Source organism: Mustela nivalis (genome assembly GCF_964662115.1).
Source record: "Mustela nivalis genome assembly, chromosome: 14".
Lineage (NCBI taxonomy): Eukaryota > Metazoa > Chordata > Mammalia > Carnivora > Mustelidae > Mustela > Mustela nivalis.
The window spans coordinates 35,938,071-35,962,496 of NC_139033.1; the positions used below are offsets into that span (position 1 = coordinate 35,938,071).

General features: G+C 40.5%; 1 protein-coding gene across 2 annotated transcripts in view; it reads right to left on the reverse strand.

The window, feature by feature from the left end:
• Positions 1-24,426, reverse strand: part of MALT1 (MALT1 paracaspase) — a 61,538-nt gene that overhangs the window by 7,641 nt on the left and 29,471 nt on the right. The window contains exons 7-14 of one of the 2 annotated variants that reach the window (XM_082699473.1): positions 24,144-24,176; positions 21,436-21,462; positions 19,477-19,509; positions 12,965-13,168; positions 4,648-4,825; positions 3,800-3,874; positions 3,327-3,454; positions 631-780 (exon numbers count right to left, since the gene is read on the reverse strand). In XM_082699473.1, the coding sequence (XP_082555599.1) occupies positions 631-780; positions 3,327-3,454; positions 3,800-3,874; positions 4,648-4,825; positions 12,965-13,168; positions 19,477-19,509; positions 21,436-21,462; positions 24,144-24,176 (828 nt within the window). The remainder of the gene's footprint in view (positions 1-630; positions 781-3,326; positions 3,455-3,799; positions 3,875-4,647; positions 4,826-12,964; positions 13,169-19,476; positions 19,510-21,435; positions 21,463-24,143; positions 24,177-24,426) is intronic. The other variant, XM_082699474.1, reaches the window with a different exon arrangement.

A 24,426-nucleotide genomic window follows, 5' to 3' on the forward strand; every position in this document is an offset into this window, starting at 1 on the left:
ATAATTTTCACTTATCTACAATAAGGGATTCACCATGCAAATATTTGGGGCTCACAGCAAATGAAACATTTTTACTTCAGTCAATAATTTAAACTCACCTTTTCACTAAATCACATAGAATTACCAAAGGTAATTAAGTTACAGATAGGATTTCCCCCTCACTGTCTCTTATCTTGCGCTGACTCACTGATGCAAGAGTCGCAGGGAGAGAATTCTCCGTAATACCCAGGAGCATATAATATTTACTGACCAGCATGCTTGTTTCTTTGCATGTGAGATCGCATCCAATAACCAACGGCCTTCCAAGGATCAGTTCTTGCCCCCATTTATAGATAACAAGTTTATCAAGTGGTAGAGACAGGATCAGAACCCAGGCCTGTCTGATTTTTCAAACAGCACACTTCCAACAGCTCACAATTTAAGAAAATCCAAGGGACTGTATATTAGATAAGTTGTTTAGTTTTGGGCTTGCCTACCAGGTTAAAATACTTTCACGAAAAAATCGAGAGAAAAACTATCAAAAAACAAAACAAAAAACCACAACTTTTCCCCAGAAGGGAAAAAAACCTCCTTCATGATTTAATAGAGCATATCGTAGGAAAACCTCACAAGAACCAGGCCTCACCGTACCGTGTGCTTTGGCCCACTGCAGATTCCGCACCAGAGACTCCGCAGAATACGCTGTTCCCTGGATTGGGTCAGTGAGTGCTCTCTTTTCAGACAAGCTACTCCGAATCTCTAGAGCCTGTTTGCCTTTGGTGAGGTGACATTTACCCATATCTAAAAGATAACAAATAAGTATCAAGACCACAATCTTTTCACGTTTTAAATATTTAGGTCAAGAACTCTCCTGCAAATCCAGTTACGTTCTCAGATCACTCACTCAACAGCTATTTTACTGAACACCTATTATGTGCCGGGCATGGTTTACAGAGAAAAATATTAGGCCAGGAAACTTCTGAAGATCCCCTTTTAGCTTTTATCTTCTATAATTCTATTATCATATCCCTAATATCCTAAGCCTTAAAATGCACAAAGAATTGAAAGTACATTCCTTCCTTCAAAGATTTTTATTTATTTGAGAGAGAGAGAAGAAGTGGCGGGGAAGGGCAGAGGGAGAGAGAGAGAGAAGCAGGCTCCCTTCAGGGAGCCCAATGCAGGGCTCGATCCCAGAACCCTGGGATCCATGACCTGAGCCGAAGGCAGACACTTAATGACTGAGACGCCCAGGCGCCCCTGAAAGTACCTATCTTTACTGAAAGGGCAGCCATGATAACTTTATGTCTATACTCTGTTGAGAAATACATGTATTTAGTAAACAAATGACTACCTAACTATGCGAAAGGTAAGATTTCATGCCCATCTTTGCGTCAGACAGCTTTATTTTTAAGCAAGGAAATAATGTGTTACAACTACTGATATGGTTAAAGGACCACCATTCCTCTCCCCTGACTCAAAATAACCACTGTTCAATGTAGTACCTATATTCCCATGTCTGTCTTAATTTTCACTCATGCACAGGCATTGGTAAGTGGTTTATGCTAATGTTTTAGTTTTTTTTTTTTAAGATTTTATTTATTTATTTGAGAGAGAGACAGAGATAGCAATAGAGAGCATGAGCCAGGAACAAGCGGGAGAACCAGGGTCCCTGCCAAGCAGGGAGCCCAATGTGGGGTTTGATCTCAGGACCCTGGATCATGATATAAGCTAGAAGCAGTCGTTAACTGACTGAGCCACCAGGTGCCCTTAATGTTTGAGGTTTTGAACTTAACAAAACTGTTATCCTATATGCATGCTCCATTTCATTAACATGTTTCAGGCAAAGACTTGTGATTACTGATAAATGTCAATTTAAATTTATAAAGCCATATATATCATATTCTTTAATATGAACAAAATTATAGTTTCCCTTACTTCTGTATGTATTATTATTAATAAATAAAGTTATAAAGTAATAATATCTGGTCTTTGATATGTCATTACTTATCTGGAAAAAAAAGAGGTAAAACTAAGATTGTTAAACAGAAGAATCTATTCTTAAATAGAAGCCAAATATAAAAACCAGATAAAAGCAGAACTTTTCCGGTTGAAGCAGGATGGTGGGAGGAGGTCAAAGCTCTGGTTGTCTATGTTAAATGGGAAAGTGGTTAAGTCAGGTGATCTAGCTAAGAGATCTACACTGATAAAAACATCAAAATAAACAAAGGTGACTCATGGCTCTTAGTGAAACACTCACGTATCCTATACTCCACCTGCCATCTTTAGAACACCCTTGAAACTCTGTTTCTCATGGGCTGGTTTGCAAAAGGATTGCCTTTTGGCATGGCTTCTAAAATGGCATTTCAAAAAACACCTGGCAATCTGTATGTACTTGTTTGGCCCTCGACAGGAGCATAACATTATGCTGAGAAGGAAAGGGAACACAAGGAAATGGAAGACATGATGTGAGCCCTCTAGGGTCATGTCCTGAAAATAGAATTTAAGAACCATGAAGTCCATAAAAAAAAAAAAAAAAAAAAAAAGAACCCAGCCTTTTCCACCCAAGTCTCAAAATATCTGCAAAACTGGATCAGTCTGATCCTGGGAGAGGATGTTCTCTGGACAAGTTTCTCTGTAAACAAGCCCACAGAGCCATGCACCAAGCATGAGGCACAAACGAGGTACAGAGCTCTGAGGATGAAACTTCACTGATTTCAGTCTTGCCCGGGACCAGCCCTGTAGCTCGAGTCATGCTGCACACATGGCACAAAGCTTAGTCACCAGGGAGAGGAGGAGGGAGGAAGGAATCAAACACGAGTGTTGCTGAATATTCTAGAAAAAACTTGCTTTATAAAAATAAATACTGGCGCGCCTGGGTAGCTCAGTCAGTTAAGCATTTACCTTCGGCTCAGATCGTGATCCCAGGGTCCTGGGATCAAGTACCACATCGGGCTCCCTGCTCTGTGGAGAGCCTGCTTCTTCCTCTGCCTCTCTCTGTCTCTCATGAATAAAATAAATAATCTTTTTTTTTTTTTTTAAAGATTTTATTTATTTATCAGAGAGAGAGAGGGGGAGAGAGCGAGCACAGGCAGACACAATGGCAGGCAGAGGCAGAGGGAGAAGCAGGCTCCCTGCTGAGCAAGGAGCCCGATGTGGGACTCGATCCCAGGACGCTGGGATCATGACCCGAGCTGAAGGCAGCTGCTTAACCAACTGAGCCACCCAGGCGTCCCCAAAATAAATAATCTTAAAAAAAAAAATACTAACTCCAAACCTGCACAATAACGGTAGGAATAAAACAATCATCAGAGAACCCCGAGTAGCTTTCTCTTTATTTTTTATTTTACCTTCTGCAACTTCATCCAGTAACACAGTAATTTTCTTGTCTTCTAATAATCTATCTTTTAAAAATTTCATAAAAATTCCATTTGCCAGCCCAGAATGCTGGATTTCAAAAGCTTCTGCTCCTTGACACCTTAAACACAGCAAAAAGACAAATTTTTTAAAAAAGTAAACACTTGCCACACGGGACTTGTGTAAATACTCATGAGCCTCATTTGCTTCCCTGCCTTTTGCATGACACCCTCATTGCGGAGCTTATCTTTAAGCAGGAACTAAATGCTCGGGGGGTAAGTAAAAAGAAGATGCCAAGATATGAGGAGCTAAAGTCAATTATTTAACTCATTTATCCTTTCAAGAATTATCAAGGATGAAAATTTATGCCTACATTCCTATGGATATATCTAGGCTTCTCATCTTTCATCAAAAAGAAGTCATTGAAAAATGAATGCATCTTGAACATGAATGTAAAATTCCTTACGTGGCGTATCCAAACACAATATTGGCAGTGACTTTTAGCGCATCCAAGATTGGGATAGTGTCATCATAGTCGTTTCTATTTAAAAGGGAGTAGGGAGAAGGACAGATACAAATATGAAAAAAGTTAAACAGCATTTTAAAAAGAGCGTAAGTAATAATATAATGGAAAATCTGATAATGATATTCTATTATACATAACTGATTCAAAATGCCTTTATCAAATCAGGTACATATTTACCCCTAAATAATCTAGGGCTCTTCTCCTGTTGAGATAGCAGACAGGCACATCTCCTTTTCTCTGGTTAGCTTTAAAACTGAAGTTACGTCTGAACTCTGGCCCTGGTTTCTCATCCGTATGGGCTGAGCAAGCACAGAACTGTATTTCCGAGAGGAATAATCCCTGGTGCTATTCCTTAGGAACCCAGTGACCAAGAACTGGGATCCACACCTTCAAACACCTGGTCTGGCTACACTCCCATATCTGCGAGACCAGGACTGACAGAGGCCCAGCTCTATGTGTACTGTTTCTATCAGTTCCAGGAGAAATCAGTGCAGTGAGGACTAGAGACATCTACAAACATTCTGAAGAGTTGAACCTTCTGGAATATAAATACATATGCATACCCTTTAGTTCCTCACTTTTGTTCTATAACAAATAGGAAAAAAGTTAAAGTGATTAACTACATATAGAGAAATGGAGTTTCCTCCTTGGTCAGTTTCAATCTGTAATTACAAACTCACAAGCCTGAGTGCTTCTCAGCATTCCCAGGTTTGCCTTCGATTTCACTGTCAAGGCTGGTATTAATCTAACTCCAATGAGCTTTGTTTAACAAAGATGAGGCAGTTTACCTTTTCCTACACATGTCCAACAAGAACACGTTAAGCCCAGTTTCTTTTTCTTGCATCAGTTTCAGTATATTTTGTACACATAGACAGTTTTCAGACCTATATGGATTTGGAGCATCAACAGGGACCATAAAGCTGTTGCCAAAGTTTTCATAACCATGCCCTGCATAATATAACAACCCTGGAAAGGAAAAAAAAAAGAGGTAAAAATTAATTCTAAATTGCACTCTGAACACACATGTAGCACTCTTTAGGAAAAAAAAACCCAGACTTTGTTTTCAAGTTAATGCAAGCTTATTTAAGAGATATCCAATTATAAACACAGTCCATGTTAACTAAATTTGTACAGAAAATTATTTTGACAACAGTCTTCAAGTATTGCACTTAAACCAACACCGAGATGCTGTCCTAAAGTGTATTTTAATTCGTAAAAATAATACATTTGTAAACAATGGTATAACATGGAATCCAATTTTATTTCATGATGTACAACAAAGAAAAAGGCTAAAGACTTCTTTGTTGACTCCTGTGTCTCCTCCATGAGATCAGGAGACCAAGAGCTCCCGCAAGGCAGGGTTGGTATTATCTTTATCTGTGTATTCCTGGCACACAGAAGGACTCAGTAAATTTTTAACGGATGGACAAATAAACACAGTTCAGATGAGTAGCAACGGCCATATCCAGAACAAGAAATTCCACAGTCATTTCCACAGAATGTAAGGGCTATAAAAATATAAATGTAGCTTTCTCTAAGCAGAGAAGGGAAATGTGTTTTCATGATTATTTTTTCTTTTCTTTCTTTCTTTTTTTTTTTTTTTTTAAAGATTTTATTTATTTATCAGAGAGAGGGGGGGGCAGAGAGAGCGAGCCCAGGCAGACAGAATGGCAGGCAGAGGCAGAGGGAGAAGCAGGCTCCCCACTGAGCAAGGAGCCCGATGCGGGACTCGATCCCAGGATGCTGGGATCATGACCTGAGCCGAAGGCAGCTGCTTAACCAACTGAGCCACCCAGGCGTCCCTATTTTTTCTTTTCTTAAGAGATATAATTATCATTGATTATCATTAATTTTCCATCTAGAGTCTCTTGAATTAATAATCTAAAATTTGGGTTCCTTTTAGTGTTCCATAGATGAGTCATTATTTCTTTGCTGAAAAATGATAATATAAAACGTGTACCAAACAACTCTGAAGATATTCTTGAAAAGAAGTTTATTTTGGCTATACAACGACTCCCCCAAGACATCAATATGGGCTTCCTTATAACAATATTTGATAGAAATACTTGTGAAGACATCCTCCCCTGAGCATGCAGTTTCTAAGGTCCACTGATGCTCTCTCAGCATTCTGGGTATGACGACTTCTATGGGACCCTATCTTTAACAGTATAAAGGCACTGAGAGAGGGAACAGAAAAACTAATCCTTTTTATCTACAGGCCCAATCCCTAGCAAAGAACGGGGCTCTGAACACTAAAACAATGTGTTTCATTCGGTCCTAGAAGGCAGGACCCCGGCCTACTTTACTTGAACTCCTACTAAAATGGGAAACATGGTTCTTTCTTATGTAACATTTCAGGTAACAAATGACAAAATGGGCGCATTCATTTATTCAGTGTGGGTTTATTCTATCCCGTCTGTGCCCTGAATGAAACCATGTAGGCACTGAAAGAAATGAAAAAGAAAAGGAAGACAAAGTTCCTGGCCCAGGGAGCCTGCAACTCATTCAGTCCTGCTCCTGCTGTTAGTCAAAAGAACAAAGAAAGTCAGCAGATAATGAAATGCCATAAATTATGTGGTTAAGGAAACCCTGCCTGATAGGAGCAGGGTGCAGAGGGGAGGCAGGGTGAGGTAAGGCAGCGGTGGGTGGCCTTGAGAGCCTGGGTGCAATCTAGAAAGGGAGAGAGAAGAGTGAGGTTCATTAGAGGCAGGGACAGCGGCAGCAAACAAGGTGAGGACCCAGAATGGCCGCTCACAGAAAGGAGACCAGCCCGGCCAAGAATCCAGGTATTGCTGTAAATGGGAGTGAGAGCGCATTGATAGGGAGCATTTTGAAAATCACGACACAGGGAGTGGATTTAAGTCACTAAGCAATGAAGATCAAGTAAGTGAGAAAACAACCTGAAGAATAAGGGAGAATATTTGCAAATCATGTATCTAAAAGGATAACTTGTGTCTAGAATATGTAAAGAACTCTTCAATTTGACCATATCATACCCCATTAAAAAAATGGGCAGAAAACCTGAATAAACATTTCTCCAAAGAGGATATACAAATGCAAATAAGTACATGAAAAGCAAAACAAAACGATGAGCCACCGCTTTGCACTTACTAAGGCGGCTATAATTAATACAGGCAATAACAAGTGCTGGCAAAGATGTAGAAAAAGTGGAAACCTCATTTATTTCTGGTGGGAATATACAACTTTGGAAAGAGGTGAGGCAGTTCCTCAAAAAATTAAACTCAGAATTACCCTATGACCCAGCCAATGCAAGTGCAATCCAAGGTACACATACCCAAGAGAACCAAAAATGTGTGTCCACACAAGAACGTGTACACGAGTGTTTGCAGCAGTGTTATTCACAAGATCCACACAGTTTATGCAACCAACATATCCGTCTGCTGATGAGTGATGTGGTACGCCCATACAGCGGGTGATTATCCAGCCAAAAATATCACACAACACAGATGAACCTTGAAAACATCATGGCATGTAAAAAAAGCCAGACACAAAACGACATGTATGGAATGATCCCATTCTATGAACCGTCTCAAAGAGGTAAATCCATAAAGCTAGGAAAGTGGATGTGTTGTTGCCAGGGGTGTGGGATAAGGAGGAATGAAGAATGAAGCTAATGGACATGGAGCTTCTTTCTTGGGATGATGAAAACGTTCTGCAATTAGGTGACTGATGCTCAGCTCTGTGAATATATACTAAAAGCCCCTGAACTGTATACTTCAAAAGAGTAAAATTTATAATTCTTTATCAAGTGCAGGTACCCCTTGCTCTTGAAGTTTGCATCAGACCACTTTGCTTTTATGAAAGACCTACATTAGTATCCACTTTTTTCTTTTCTTTTTTTTTTTTTTAAGATTTTATTTATTTATTTGACAGACAGAGATCACAAGTAGGCAGAGGCAGGCAGAGAGAGAGGAGGAAGCAGGCTCCCCAGAGAGCAGAGTCCAATGTGGGGCTCAATCCCAGGACCCTGGGATCATGACCTGAGCTGAAGGCAGAGGCTTTAACCCACTGAGCCACCCAGGAGCCCCTACTGTCCACTTTTGTTACTCAAAAGAAACCCAAAGAGGATTTCTGCTTTGACAAGAAAAGGCAAAAAGTGAAAACAGAGCTGAGTGTATCTGTGGCCGGCATGAGCCCTGGAGGGGCAGCACGGCCCCCTTCCCCAGGAACCATACCGGGCAGCTCAGCAGTAGCACCAGTGCTGTGAGCTGTGTCTGTGAGCCTCTGAGCTTCGCCTCGGTGTATCTGCGTGTATCTGTTAGCAATATGTATCCTTCAGTAGTAAAGAAGCCTGTTTGGGTCTGGGAACGCTTAGGCACATGGTAAGTGCTTCTTCCCCTCAGAGGAGGGCTCTGTGTGCTCAGGGCAGGGGACCTGCGTACAACATGGGACGCTCCTCCCCATCAGTCTGTTCACAGCTTCTGAAAGCCAGCTCTGCTGATTTCTAACCTTCATGACCCTGCTCCGGTGACCATCTCCTTCCTGTCCACCCAGATCATGACAAGTCCTCGAGGGTCTTCTCGGGCTCCGAACACTCGGCAGGCTCTCACCCAGTTTCTGGCTTTCTGACACATGGCAGGCTCGCCCTGCTTTGAAGCCCTGCAGCACCCCTCGGGGACACCCTACAGTTCTTTGTAGGTTTCATTTCTTGTCTAAAAATCACAATAGACATTAATTGTACACACTGGTAGAGATTTTTCATGGTTTTGAAAGCACCTTCATATACATGAACTGATTTTAATCTACATAGCTACCTTTAAATAATTTATATCCTTATTATATTCTTGAGAAAATTAAAAAGATCAAATGACTTGCTTAAAATCATATAGATGGTAGGTAGCTGGACTCTAAAAAGGCATTTTTTTTTCTCATTATATTAAGTGCCTTCTAACTTTGAGAATATAAATATATTAAGGGACTTCTAATTTTGAGAATATAAATCATGTTCTTTATTTTCTGTATCTCCTTCAACACGTAGCATACTTCTTTATCTGGGCTATGGATATAATAAACTCAGTACATGCTTTTTGAATGCATTAAATTAACAGTGCAAACCAATCAGGACAGAGGTAGATGTGGAGAACGTCCCACAAAAGTCTGATTTGCAGTAGAAATGGCACCATTTCTACAACCGGTATTACTAGTCAGCCAGCCAGAGGGCTTGGGGATTGCCCCCGTTGTATCACGTAATGCGTCTGTCTCTAATAAGACTTACAACTTGGGAGAAGGACCAACTCCAAGGGAAGGTTCGGCCTCCAGTGACCAGGGAAACCTACGTGTGGTCTGTTATTTCAGTGCCATATGTCCTGCTCTGCAATCACCGAAACTAAGGCACTTAGAACAAAATACCTTTTGTGCTCCCCAAAATGATTTATGAAAAGTGTAAGCATTTTGTATCAAAGTCTACATCCAAATTACACTGTGGGAGATTAAACATTTTTATGTAAAATAAACTAGCCCAAATCATGGTATTTTAAGAATTGCATCTGTAAGTACTTATTAATTTAATCGACTATTCCATTACTCAAGGATAGAGGCACAGAATAGGTATCTTTATAAATGACAAAAAATTCAATGTGTTTCAAAACACTATCCTATCAATTAGACCCTTAGGGAATTTTATTTCTGGGGAACATGATTTCTAAGAATATAGTTCATTACAGCTATGCATTCTTGTCCATAGAGAAGGACATAGCTTCGGTGAAGGCTGTCCCACCGTGCACTGAGCACCGTGCTCTGACCATGACCATGGCCACCGCAGCAAACTACACGGCTCCTCCCCTGTTCACACAAAAGTGCTTTAACTATATGGTTATCATCTCCTATGATCCTTACGACACATCTCTCATGACCAGGGAGGTAATATTACTGTCCCCCTTTTACAGACAAGAACACTGTAAACAGACACTGATGAATAGTGACAGGGCCAGAATCTGGACGCCCGCCGGGCTGTGCTCCCGCTGCACTGTCTCGTGGTAACTACCGCTGTCTTTCTAGTAACTTTACTCTCAGATAATATAAACCGTCCGTGTACTGGTTATTCATGGCCTCACTATTACGATCATCTTAAAACCTCCATTTAAAAAAAAAAAAAAAAAGGAATCTGAGGCTGAACCTTAATATGTAACAACCTGGAAGCCGGGTTTCTCTAGTTGAGGCCTGATGTGGAATGCCACCGGGTTCAAATCTCCACATAAAGTGAAGGAAAGTGGAATTCAGGAAATTACAACAATAGTGGGCCAGGCACTGGGATAATTATTTTATCTTATTTATTCGACAATCATCTCATTATGTTAGTTTACCACTTCATAAGTCTTTTTAGGCTTATGAAAGTGAACTAACTTGGTTCTAGTTACACACCGGTCAGCAGAAAGGCCTGAGTGTCGGACCTGGGTGAGCTTACTTGAGGCCCCCCTGCTTCGCCACTCAGCTCCGCTGAGCCGAACGACTCCTCTAGAGTAAGGCTTTGGCCGTACTCTGACCAGGCTCCTTCAGCATCCTCCTCCACAAAAGCACGGCAAAACTGCCGCAAGCGATGAGGGTAGAAAGGCACAGGGTGGGGGAGATCGCAAGCCAAACAGTTGCTCCCTACCACAGTTACATATGGCAACTGGAAATCTTTATCTCCACTTGTCTGCAAGGACACGTGGCAGAAATCAGTTATTCCCGCTCTTAGTGTGTTTTTTAAGTTTATATCTGTTTTACAAGTGAATTACCTATTTTCTGTTCTGTTCTGTTGCAGTTTTTGCTTCTTTTACAAACCCGTGGGCAACAGGATATAAAAGGGCATAAACTTGAGTGTATACTTTCCCTCTCTGCAGTTGTTCCCGCTGGATCTGCTATGCTCTGTCTCGGCCCCCTCCCCCATGGGATACCAGCCGGGACCTGGGGCTGCCGACTGGAGGTGAAGGTGCAGGAGGAGGCCGCCCGTGAGCCTCTACCCCACTGACATTTCATGCAGATGTGCCTGATGTTTAGCATATTCACAATACTTGAAAATATAATGCAGTCACTCTGTTAAGACACCAATCAGTAGGATTTAAAAGCCACCTAGCTTTCAGGATGCCTGGGTGGCTCCGTTGGTTAAGCATCCAACTCTTGGTTTCAGCTTTGGTCCTGATCTCAGGGTCGTTGAGATCGAGGCTTACAACAGGTTCTGTGCTCAGCACGGAGTCTGCTGAAGAATCTCTCTCCCTTTCCTCCTTCCCCTGCATTACCCCCCTTAAAATATAAATCCTTATCAACTACTTTACCAACCTAAACCCTAAGCTGGCTAATATTTTTCCCTTTTTCCTCATTCCTTTCAGTGATGCTTTAGAAGTCTTTCCTGGTACTTTATAAACGGAGGTAAATTAAATGCAATAAAAAGAATCAAAACACTATCTTTTTAAAAAAATATTTTATTTATGTATTTGACAGAGAGGGATCACAAGTTGGCAGAGAGGAAGTCGGGGGGCGCAGGCTCCCCACTGAGCAGAGAGCCCGATGTGGGGCTCCATTGCAGGACCCTGAGATCATGACCTGAGCTGAAGGCAGAGGCTTAACCCACTGAGCCACCCAGGTGCCCCTCAAAACACCATCTTAATCTAGACTAAAAACATATTAAGCAATTGCCAAGAAGGCACATTTGTACAGTATATTCTACCATATTTTCATAAGAAAAATGAAAGTCCTCACCCAGAACTACCACTCTACACACTCATAAACAAGGTTATGTTATTACAACATCAACCTAAGAGTTGAAATCCCAAATTTGAGATATTTACTTTGTTTTTTTATTTGTGTTACAACTGTAATCCTATTATTTTATTTAAGAGGAAACTCATTTAAATAAGATTTTAAGATTCTCCCCATCCCATATATAATGACTTGCTGAATCTTGGGGAAAGAAAAGTTTTTTCTTCCATTAAAAATTCTCCTTTGAGACCCATTAGCAATTCCACCAAGCCCACTTCATCATATCAGTCTAACTATAAATGAAGGGTTAAACTTAGAAATTATTGGGGTGCCTGGGTTGCTCAGTGGGTTGAACTACTGCCTTCAGCTCAGGTCGTGATCCTGGAATCCTGGGATAGAGCCCCACATCGGGCTCCCAGCTATGCGGGGAGTCTGCTTCTCCCTCTGACCTTCTTCTCTCTCATGCTCTCTCTCTCAAGTAAACAAATAAAATCTTTAAAAAAAAAATAAATAAACTTAAAAATTGTTGAAGTAAAATAATTTGAAAGACACAGAAGCTAAATTGATATTTCAATACCAGCATGCCTAACAACAGGCCCGGGGATGCCACCTGGTTGGCAGTCACATGTGACAGCACAGTATCACCGCACACAGAGCCTGGGGGATAACCGCTCCGAGAACCTCGCCGGCTGGCCTTCCATGTGTGCTTCTACCCATTACAAGAAGTAACTTACCAAAGAAATCGCTTACTACTGACAGCATATTCTGTCTCTAAAAAATCTGTACCGTATTTGTGGTGTTCTTCACATTTAAATGAGAGAATGAGTAAAATGTTTACAAATTAACCATTAGAATTTCTGTGGGGGCCCACCTCTATGTTTGTATAGAGCTTTCGTTCACAAATTGCTTTCATATGCTTCATTCACCAATATATTCTTGCTAAATTCTAGTTCCTGCTAAAGGACTAGAAAATACTAGGCAATAGAAGACTAAAACATACAGAATGTACACTTGCTTCCCTCTGTACCCCCCCCCCCCACAGCAGGACGATACACATACGCGTATATGACGTGCTATTTGGTCATTGAGCTTCACTGTACTTCAGTTCTTATCAATAAAACACAAAATCAATTAAGACAGAAAAAAATTCTAGTAAGAACAATATTGTTTTGATAAAATAAGTGATATGAAAGTTAGGACACTGAGCTAATTGTTCACATGGAATTTCAGAATGAAGATTAAATCCATCATTTTCACAATTTCAGTTGTAAAATTAATTCACAAACAATTCATTCACACACTTCAGCTGGATGTGTTTACTATACCTTTCTCTGATTTTTGTCTCTTAACCTAACTTGTACAGTAACGAGTGGATAATTATAAAAACCAAGATCATAAATATCTTACCATATACTCCTTTGTCTAAAAGTAGTAAAAATTCATCCACAGCATTTCGCATCTCATACTCAGTGAGATCCAACAGTGAAACAACTTTGAAATCTAGTTGTCTTAACAAGTTGGTCAATTCATATACATCCACCAATGGTGCTTTAAGCTTGGGGTGCTCCCAGTAATTCATATTTCCTATCAAGAGAGCAACCTTGTCCTTTGCTGTTTAAAAAAAAAAAAAAAAAGAAGAGGGGGTATTTAGAGGAGGATATAAAGATTAAAATAAAACCTATGGAAATGGTATAAATATAATAAAACAAATGCTTTACAAATAAGATCTCATTCTTAATTTCATCCTAGAACTATCACTTTATTTAGCAGACCACTTTATATAGTATATAGTATATATACTATATATAGACCACTTCCTGTAGTATACTGAAGAACACAGGTTGATAAATCAAACAACTGAAACTTATCAATGCTTTCGAGAACCAGGCAAAGGATATTTACGACTCATGTGAACCCTAATGGTAACAAATATTAAATTTATACTTTTATTGAGTTACAACAAAAGAAAAGGATATTCAACTAGACTTTTAGAGCAAATTTAAACAAGCAATGTTAGTAACTGGGTTCCCATCAAATTAGGTTCTGTTTTACTGACCGTGGAAGATGTTAAAACCAAAAGAATTACCAAAAAGAGGAACAGGACAAATTCTCGTCAGAGCAAGCAAGGGGAAAACCAAAGAGGAGAGAAAAGCAGGGACTTAACAAGAACTCTATCTGTACTTTGTCAGTTGATGTGCTATCTCCTTTCAGCTTCTTCAAAAAAAAAAAAAAAAAAAAAATCCCCTGATCTTAGGGATATGTGAAGACCTTTTGTATGAATATCTTAATAGTTTATTTTCTGACCTTAGTGCAGAGATGTTGCTCAAAGACGTACCCTCATACAAGGCATTTCTGTTTCTTAGGGCCAAACAGACCCAAACCGATGCCTTAGAAAGTGCCAGCTAGCTTTACCACATATAGAGCGTGGTAGAGGGCAGGTTCCCACAACCACAGCTTTGCTAGTCTGGGGTTAGTGTATAGAGATTGGAGACCGAGCCACGCCGGGAGGAACAGTGGAGGGCCACAGCGGAGACAGGCAGCACAGGTTCTGGTGTGAACCAAGCAGAAGGCTGCAGGGGAGCAGCTGACAGGCCATCACCAAACCGGCTGAGGAACCGCCGACCAGGGCTGGGTGACCAACCTCTGTCACTTAATGCTGCTCAGTAGTTGTTTTATAAATTATCATGCAGACTGCTCTCATGACTGAAACAGGCATAAATAATCCTGTTGCTGACTTGATGTCTGCAATATGGAATCGAATTTCAGATGTTTTAAATCATTAAACTGATGAAAACTCTTTGGTGAAATTTCTTTCCACAGAAGACTTAAGTCTAGTGTTAAGCCAGGTCTGGAGAAAAACCTGTGCCAACTCTAAAATGGGGCTCTCAGAGTGAAAGAACACCCGCTCTGTGAAAAGCCTCAATCCTTTCTTGTCGTGGTATCTTTATTCTACATTCAGTCTTAGAGGCTTCTTGCAAGTTGCTTATTCTAATGAGTAAACATATTTTATTTAATTTATTATTTTTTTAAAATTTATTTATTTGTCAGAGAGAGAGAGGGAGAGAGAGCGAGCACAGGCAGACAGAACGGCAGGCAGAGGCAGAGGGAGAAGCAGGCTCCCCGCCGAGCAAGGAGCCCGATGTGGGACTCGATCACAGGACGCTGGGATCATGACCCGAGCTGAGGGCAGCTGCTTAACCAACTGAGCCACCCAGGCGTCCAGAGTAAACATATTTTAGAAAAAAAAATGAAATGATACTTGAACATTTCTAATTCTGTAAAAGTCACTTTAAGGCCCACATGAATGATCATCTTTTCTCTAAAAGAAAAGGTCAATTATCAAGACTATTTTAAACACAAAGATTCAGACATAAAGCTTCTACTGAACTGCCTTCAGTTCTAAAAATCATTGGAAAAGTTGAGGACACTCAGGATAGAATTCAAGAGGAGGCAGTATGAAACTTAACATTGCCTTTTTAAAGATTTTATTTATTTATTTGACAAAGATCACAAGTAGGCATAGAGGCAGGCAGAGAGAGAGATAGGAGGAAGCAGGTTCCCTGCTGAGCAGAGCGCCCGATGTGGGACTCGATCCCAGGACCCTGAGATCATGACCTGAGCCGAAGGCAGTGGCTTAACCCACTGAGCCACCCAGGCGCCCAACATTGCCTTTTTAAAAAAATTTCTTCTTAAATAAACTAGATCTGTGCTCTTAGACCAAAGTACCCACCACATGGCAAACTTAGTTGACTAATCCACAGAAAAAAAAATTCTCAGTAGGATCAGAATGTAGGCCTGTCCATAAAGTGACAGATTCGGCTTAATGTACCTCAGACTGAGGAAAGTAAGAGAATGTGTGTCTCTGCCTCACACAAATCATGGGGTTCCCAAAGTTATGCAGGCAGTAAAGTGTTTGTAAATCAGAGAGGGTTTTTTTGATGGAATATTATAATTTAATTCTAATATCTGTCCTAGACTAAGTTTTACTGGCAAAAACCAATTATAAGAAATACAACAGAAAAAAAATCACTGACATCTAGGGGAAAAGACCAGTTTTCAAACTATGCATGTTTTTGCTAATGTCAATTCTTTATTCATGGATTTAGTCATCTGTTTAGAAAGAACAGTCGGTACAGTTTACAGAAGGCCAGGGTTCAACAATTCAAGAACCATGTGGCTCAAAATATGTGTAGCAGCAGTGGCCAGTGCTCTTTAAAAAAATTTTCCCCAATGACAGTTAACAGCCAATTCCTAAAATGTCTTAAGAGCATTTTCTTGAGTGTAATGGTAATAAAGATGATGGGTAAGCAATCTTACCTTGTCCAATCTGCTTGTGAACAGTTCCTGAACGACAGGCCAACTGTGGTGCATTTGGAATAGAGATGCAGACCAGAGTGGTCAACATAAGAGACGACATAGACCCATTCCAGGAATTGGTTGTAGAGAGGAAAAGGAAAAGCCAGACTTTAGAGATACCACAGAGAAAGAAGCGGTAAAATGCGAAGTGGGGGAGATAAGGGCAAGGAATCAAAGACAATTTCAAAATAGCAACTACATAAGCAATTCGTGATGGCTTGCAAGTGATAAAATAGATGGAAGAAATCTTCTGAAGAAAAAAAAAACACTTACTGTAAGAGCCACCCACAACTTCTTGAACACAAACCATTTATTGGAAAAAGGAAACAAAAATGCCAGTTGATTAAGCAACAGAATAATAAAACCACTTCAGAAAGATATTTTAAATACATGATCCTAGGCATCTTCCAAAGCTTAATGCAATGTATTCTGCAAAAACCGATATAATGCTACAGTATTAATTCCACCTGTAATTATGTGTGTTACTCATCCTCTCTCATCCAAAATAAAGAATATTCTTAACTACCTGGAAAGGAACCTGGTGCAGATTAAGTGCTATTTAGGTATTTGTTAAGTAAAATAACCTGTTGACTATCAAAAATTGAGTATTAGCATCAAATCTGATGGAATATACAGTCCTTGTTGGTCTGCACAAAATCTTTTTAATCTCTACATCCTACAAAGTCAAGTCCAAGCCTACCTCTCCAGAGGTGGTAGAAGGCAGCGATCTCCAAGGAGCCATGCTATCCTTCCTTGCTCTCAAGGGTACAGACCTGCACCCCAGCTCCCACCCTGAATCTGGGCTGCCCTGTGACTGATTTTCTCTGAACAAGACAGTTTAGTGTGACACCTGCCAGTTCGTCTAAACCTTAGGAAATCTGGACGACTCCCACTTTTGAGGCCCAGACACCATGTAAAGAAAAAAATTTAAGTACATGGCAAGACCACGCAGGTAAGGAGGGGAGGATGGGGAAGGGGAGGGAGGGTGAAGTAGGCCTAAGGTTGTACAACGAACGGGAAGACGGAGGAGTACAAGCCCCTTTTAAGGGGGTAACCACTATTTAGCACAGCTACCCCTCAAAAGCTACCACTTTTCAAAAGAACCTAGCAATCTAAATTTTGATATAACACCTGGTTAGTGATGACTGATTCTGCTAAAAAATACTATATGGACTGCCCTTCCTACCCCACCACCCCCACACACATAAAGGTTACCCAGTTTGTGCCCGCTTCTCTGTGGCCTGTGGTAATCTCATGTATGCCACCGCTTGGTTTGAATTTCCATCTCTGTGCTGAGGAGGCTCATAACTCTACCGCTAGCCCTAGCCCTGGCCGCCCCCTTCAAGCTCCAGATCCATGTCCACAACTGCCCACTATACATCTTCACCTGGATGTGCTCAAATACCTCATGCAGGTTAGGTCCTAAACGGATAGTCATCTAGCCTCTGAATCTTGCTTTCCATTCTGTATTCTCGAACTCGGTGAGCTCTTGTTGTCCACCTAGTGGGCCAACCAGCAATCTGAGCAGGCCTGGTGATTCCTCTCTACTTTTTATGCCCTATAGCAAGGTAATGAGAACAGCTTACTGATTCCATCGCCTAAAGGTCTTCTGCGTCGGCTCTGTCTTCTGCGTCGGCTCTGTCTTCTGCGTCGGCTCTGTCTTCTGCGTCGGCTCTGTCTTCTGCGTCGGCTCGTCTTCTGCGTCGGCTCTGTCTTCTGCGTCGGCTCTGTCTTCTGCGTCGGCTCTGTCTTCTGCGTCGGCTCGTCTTCTGCGTCGGCTCTGTCTTCTGCGTCGGCTCTGTCTTCTGCGTCGGCTCTGTCTTCTGCGTCGGCTCGTCTTCTGCGTCGGCTCTGTCTTCTGCGTCGGCTCGTCTTCTGCGTCGGCTCTGTCTTCTGCGTCGGCTCTGTCTTCTGCGTCGGCTCTGTCTTCTGCGTCGGCTCTGTCTTCTGCGTCGGCTCTGTCTTCTGCGTTCGCATTGGTACTATCCTAGTTTGGATTCCCATGATTTCTTACCTAGACTACTGCAGCAGTCTCTGAATTTTTCTCCTAACCAAAACATCATCTCCCTCCAGTTTACTTTCTCCGTCCATACAAGACTGGCCTTTCAGAGACAAATCACAGGCCTCTATCCACAAGTTTCCTTCTAGTGGCTTGCATGAGAAACGGGCTCCTCAAGGGCTGGCGTCCTCCATCTTCTCTCCCACTTTCTCTTTGTGCTCCACGATTGTGTGTGACTTGCAGTTCCCACAAGACAGCACACTGGCTTACTCTCTACAATGCTGTGCCTGCGATGTCATGCTTCCTGTCTGGAAGGTCCTTCTAGTCATCGTTTTCTTTCAGATCTTTTAAGTAATCTCTAAACACAAGGTGGGGCTTGAACTCATAACCCCGAGATCAAGAGTCACAAGCTCCACTGATGAGCCAGCCAGGTGACCCTCTACTTTTTATAAAGCTGCTAGCATTGCAACCTCTGTGGCTTCTCCCACCTCTAACCTCACTAAGAGAGAGCATGAACCGCTTCTGTGTAACATGTAAGTTTCCTGTTTACCTAGTTGTATGCATGCTGCCAAAACAAAATCATTCCACAGAAGTTGACTAGGTCCCAGAAGCTGAATTCATCATCTTTTTCAGCTCCCTGTTTACAACTTCTTTTACAAATATCCAAAATAAAACATTTGGTCTCACTGTCATTTAAATATTTATAAAGTCAAATTAAAATGTCTTGAATCTCTTCATGACCATCATAAAAGCATTATAATGCCGCATTTTGACTAAGTATTTTATTTTCTTTATTCATTTATTTTTTAAAAGGATTTTATTTATTCGACAGAGAGAGACAGAAAGAGAGAGAACACAAGCAAGATAAATAGGAGAGGGAGAAGCAGGCTTTCCGCTGAGCAGGGACCCTGATGTGGGGCTCAATCCCAGGACCCTGGGATCATGACTTGAGCCAACGGCAGATGCTTAGTGACTTGACTGAGTCACCCAACAGCTCCTATTTACTTACTTTAAAAAAGTTTTTATTTATTCATTTTGGAGGGTGGGCGCCTGGGAGGCTCAGTTGTTGAGCAGCTGTCTTCAGCTCGGGTCATGATCCCAGGGTCCTGGCATCAAGCCCTGCATCGGTCTCCCTGCTCAGCAGAAAGCCTGCTTTTCCCTCTCCCTCTGCTAGCTGCTCTGTCTACTTGTGCTCTCTCTCTATCTCTCTGTTAAATAAATAAATAAATAAATAAAATCTTGAGAGAGAGAGGGAGAAAGCTTGCAAGTCGGGTGGGGGGGCAGAAGGAAAGGAGGGCGAGAATCTCAAGCAGACTCTGTGAGTCACAACCTAAGCTGAAACCGGGAGTTGGACGGCCAACTGAATGAGCCACCCAGGCGCCCCTATTTTGACCAAGCATTTAATTAGTTTATTGGTTAAGTAGGCGTGGGGCCCAATGGGGCATGGGGTTTGAACTCTTGACCCTGAGATTGAGCCCTCAGCTAAAATCAAGAGTCATACACTTAACTGATGAATAAGCCACCCAAGGCAGCCCTTGACCAAGCATTTCAAAGCTCTACTCACCCAAAGGCTGATCAGCTGTTTGCTCCTTATTGTCTACAAAAACATAAAAATATAAAAAGATAAGGTGTTACTGTCCATGATACAAATATCTGCCGGTTAAAGACACATGAAAACAATGAACAATAACATCAGCAGCATCAAAAGACAGAATGTGGTTTCCTAACAGCTAACTAATAATTTTAGTATTTTCAGATTCTTGATAAACATACCTGGATGGACAGAGTAGAATCAGGAGAGGGGAATGTTTTCAGTAATTAATGATCACAGCTAATCCTTAATATGCTAGGGAGAACTCAGTCTGGAAATGGTGGGTGGTGGTATTAAGCAGTGGCAGGAATGCTTAGCAGTTGCTAAAGGCTTACCTGGTACTATTCTATGCACTTCGAATATAATGGACTTACGTAAGCCTCACCTTGTCTATAAGGTACACACTTCCTCCACTATATAGACAGGGACTCTGAGGCACAGAGGGATTGAGTCATTTGCTTGAAGTGTTGGAGCTAGTCTCACTCCACAGTCCATGTTCTTTGCCAACTACATACATAAAATGAAAAACCTCCCATCCTGAGGACCATGCAGCAAAAGATGCAGGAAAAGATGGGATTGAGGCAGTAGTGTGTCTTCTATTATAGACAGGGTAGCTCTTTTTGCATTTTTAATAATATATTTAACTGTTGTAGTCTATTAAAAGTTCATTTAAAAAAATTCTTTTTTTCAAAGACTTAGTGTTGGGGGCATCTCTTGATTCCTATTGTATAAGGATATAATGAAAGTGGGGCCAGGAAAATCTTAGAAGCTTAGTGGTGGTTTCCTGCAGAAGTTTTCCTGATAGTTTTCACAATGTTTGCTGTATAGCAAGAAATAAGAGAACAACTTAGGAAAGGAGAATTCTAACTAGACAAAGAGAAACAGCTAGCTACATCACTGCATGGGTCTGGATGTCCGAAGCACATGTCCCCATGAGGCTCTGCCACAGGACAGCACACGGGTAACAGAGGCCTTCTAGGTTGTCTCATTAGCATCTGTGTAATAGACACAGACTGATCATCACTGACGGTAACAGATGTTTATTAGTAAAATATGGGCATGAAACTAAGCAGACCAGTTATGGTGCTAAAATAAAGAGAAATAACTTATTGGGAATACGAAGGATCACTTTAAGTAATAAATGATGTAACTGCCTTCTTCATTGCTCGGGGAAGGGTTAGTTTCAGAGTATCTTCCCAGGTTCCATCACTGCCTTTCAGGATCTCGGGCCCATGCTGATGTCCCTGTCTTTACAAGGTCCTCAGTATTACTATGCCTTTCATCACAGCTGAGCCTTTCCCTTTAGCTTCACCTGCTCAAAATCGGATTAAAACTGGCCAACATGATGAATATTTCTATAGTGAGTCTTTTTTTCTTTTTTAAAGATTTTATTTATTTGAGAGAGAGAGGCAGATAGCGATAGCATGAGTGGGGGGTAGGTGTCAGGAAGAGAAAGAAGCAGGCTCCCTGCTGAGCAAGGGGCCTGAAGTGGGGCTCGATCCCAGGACCCCAGGATCACAACTTGAGCCGAAGGCAGATGCTTAACTGACTGAGTCACCCTGGCGCCCCTGTTGTCTGTCTCTTAGTGGTCCATGGCCACCTATTTCTCTGCACGGCACCAACGATGCTCACTCACACCCCTTATACTTCAGATAAAGGCACTCCATTAACTGCCTTTTTATGGCATAGATCATACACAATGATAAAAATACACATTGATATTTTCAGTAGCTGCAGTATATTTATTTTTCTGTAGTCTTATAATCTAGAATATTTTTAATATTTTCACTCGCATGAAATTATCCCTCATGTAAGTACTAAATTCAACCGTAAATTGTATTATTTTAATAAAGAAAAAATTTACAAATATTATTATAGCAAAAGAATATCTAGTTATTGTAGTCAAGCTAATGTGTTGGTTGTCCTACTCACCAGGATGTCCAAGATTATTTAATTCATCTAAAATGAAGTAAGAGAAAATAGATTAGTTTTAAATAACTGAACAGCCAATTTAGCACAAATAGTAAGACTAATCAGAAAAGTAGGTTTCGAGCTATTAAATCAGGTTATAATATTTCATTAGTTTAGAACTTGTCAAATGCCTTCATGGAGAAGCCATGCCACTACTAAGCATGAAAGGATGCTACTGTGGATTTGGTGCAGGACTTCTGAGCTATCACTACTTCCATTAAGTGACAAAAAGCTGAATGGACTCATTCATTGTTTCTTCAAAGTTTTAGATATTCTGGCCTTTTAGGAAAGAATAGGTCTGTTGCCTCAATGGTAAACTTCGTGAAACTAAGAAACAATCTCTAAGAAAAATCTATGATTTTTTTCTTTTTAAATAAACTTTTAGTTTTAAAATTGTTGGAGATGTATAGAATTAATGTGAAGACAGTAAAGAAGAGTTCCTGTATACACCCATACCCAGCCTCCCTACTTTAACATCTTCTGTTTAGTAAGCGTAAGGTATATTTATCACAACTAATGAACCATTAATGTCCTTTTTTCCTCTGGGACCCCATGCAGAACACATTACATTTTCTTATGTCTCCTCGGGCTCTTTGTTGTGACCATTTGAGGCTTTCCCTGTTTCTGATGGCCTTGGCAGCTGTGAAGGTTACTGGTAGGGATTTTGTGGAAAGTATCTCACTTTGGATTAGTTGATGCTTTCTCATGCTCAGACTGATGGAATGTGTGTTTGGAGGTACAGTGGTTTCAGAATCATTAACCCGTACTCTCCGGCTAAAGGACAGATAAAATCATCTAAGCAAATACCCATGACACTATAGCCATCTCTTTTTCCTTTACAAATCTTAAGATGCAAATTAACACTAACAATAAATTAGAAATATTATGCTGTTGCTAAGATGTCACAGAGGAACTTATTCTTATCTGCCATGTAAAGTCAACGGAAGAGCATCAGCAAATTGTACAGGGCTCCGCACAACTTCTCTGGCCTCTTGTCTCATAGACTGCATTCATTTCTAGTTACTTAGGTCAGCACCTTGTTCTTTCTTCCCTTCTTCACTGACGCTGCTGCATACATTTGTAACGCATTTAGATTCTTTGGTCACATTCTGCATTCCATTCTGGGAATCCCCCCTCCCCTGACCTCCTACTAAATGACTTGCATACATGTATTCACCATTATAATGATCATACAGAATAGTTTCACTGCCCTAAAAAAAAACAACTCCTGAGCTTCACTTATTTAATCCCCTCATTTTGTCCTGACCAAATATCTTTAACAAAATACATAAAGTGAAATAAGTAATATGTTCTGCAGGTTAAAAAAAAAAAAGACATGATATAGGACACTGTAAATGGTATGCATCAATCCATTAATTATAAAACATCTCAAATTTTACACTTTTTTAGAAAGAGAAGTTGGATCTAATTCTCCCATTTGAAATTTTTGAAATAGTTTCAGAGTTGGATCTTCATCTCTAAGCGGGCTGAAAGGTTGATGTGAAAATTAGAATTTGACAGTGTGTTTGCTACTGTAAAAACTACAGAGAAAATCAGACAGCACAAGAAACAGCACAGCAAGGCAGTAATTTCCATGCATCGCCCTGAAGCCAAAGGGCAGTGCTAGTTTGTATTTGTTCTTAGAGATACCCAACTTTGGAAAGTTTAAAAATCATGCAATTAGGCAAAAACGAAGTCAGAGAAGTTAGAGGAGCTTGTTAGGATTTCTTCACATAGCTTCCCTCGTGTAAGGCCTCTATAGACAACAGGATTGGAATCCCCTTTACGCTAGAGAATTCCTGTTCAAAAGTATGCATTAGGACAAAAACAGTAATGACAGTATTTCCATGTGACACCATACAGATACAAAAGACAGGAAAACCCAGGAAACAAAAGATTTAACTTTTTTTTTACTTTACCCAAGTAGACCCCAAGATTATGTAATATTTTAAAGAAGCAGAAATTGAAAAAATACTTTGCTATCTACAAATCAAATTCTGTAAAACAATGTGATGTATTAAGGGAAGGTAACTTAAGTATTGAAATTTACTCATTAAAACTTATGTGAGTAATTAAAACAAATTTAAAAGCTTATGTTGAAACAGATTTTCCAGTTCTTTATATATATTATTGTAAAGATGATATGGTAGATTAACCTATAGACTTGTAGTTTCGAAAAATGGATCTTACCAATTTTATGCTGAAATAGTAATATTAGGTACTTGATAAAACACGTGTTTAACAAGAAATTGCCTGTCCTGAAACTCTCAAAGAAGCCACATTCGCATTTGAACAGCATATAATCGCGGCTGAAAGGATGGCTAAAATCTTAAATGATTATCCATGATAGTACAGCTTTCCATTTTATAAAACTAATTTTATAAAGATAAAAATTAACATTAAGAATAAATTGTAAAATTTCTCTATTCATAAGATGTACAGAAATGTTATTCTTATTTGCAACAGAAAATCAATGGAAAATTAGATGCTTTATTAATGTGTTAGTTTAACAGCATCCCCGGCAATTTACAAATCCTGAGACTCAGTAAAACTTCTTTCTTATAGCTAGTATTTTTTCCATCACTGCACACAGCAGGCTAGAGCACACCACCAATCCCCAGGGAACCAGCATGCAGGATATGTGGTTTCAAACCAAAGGATTACACTACCTTCAGTGCACTCCACTGCCTCATCTGTTCTTCCTTGTTCCAGAGAAAACAAATGTGAACATACTGTAATTCATGATCTTAGGAACGGCAGCCATCAGGTAAACAAAGAAACGAATGTCATAGAAATATGCTGGCAAACCAACATACACATCAACCTTCCTACTGCTGACAACCTAACTATAAATGCATGAGGCTTAAACAGAGCAAACTCCCACATTATAAACTTTATAATGGGACTGTTAGTTAATCATCATTCTTTCCTTTCTATGTCTGTGATGCTTGG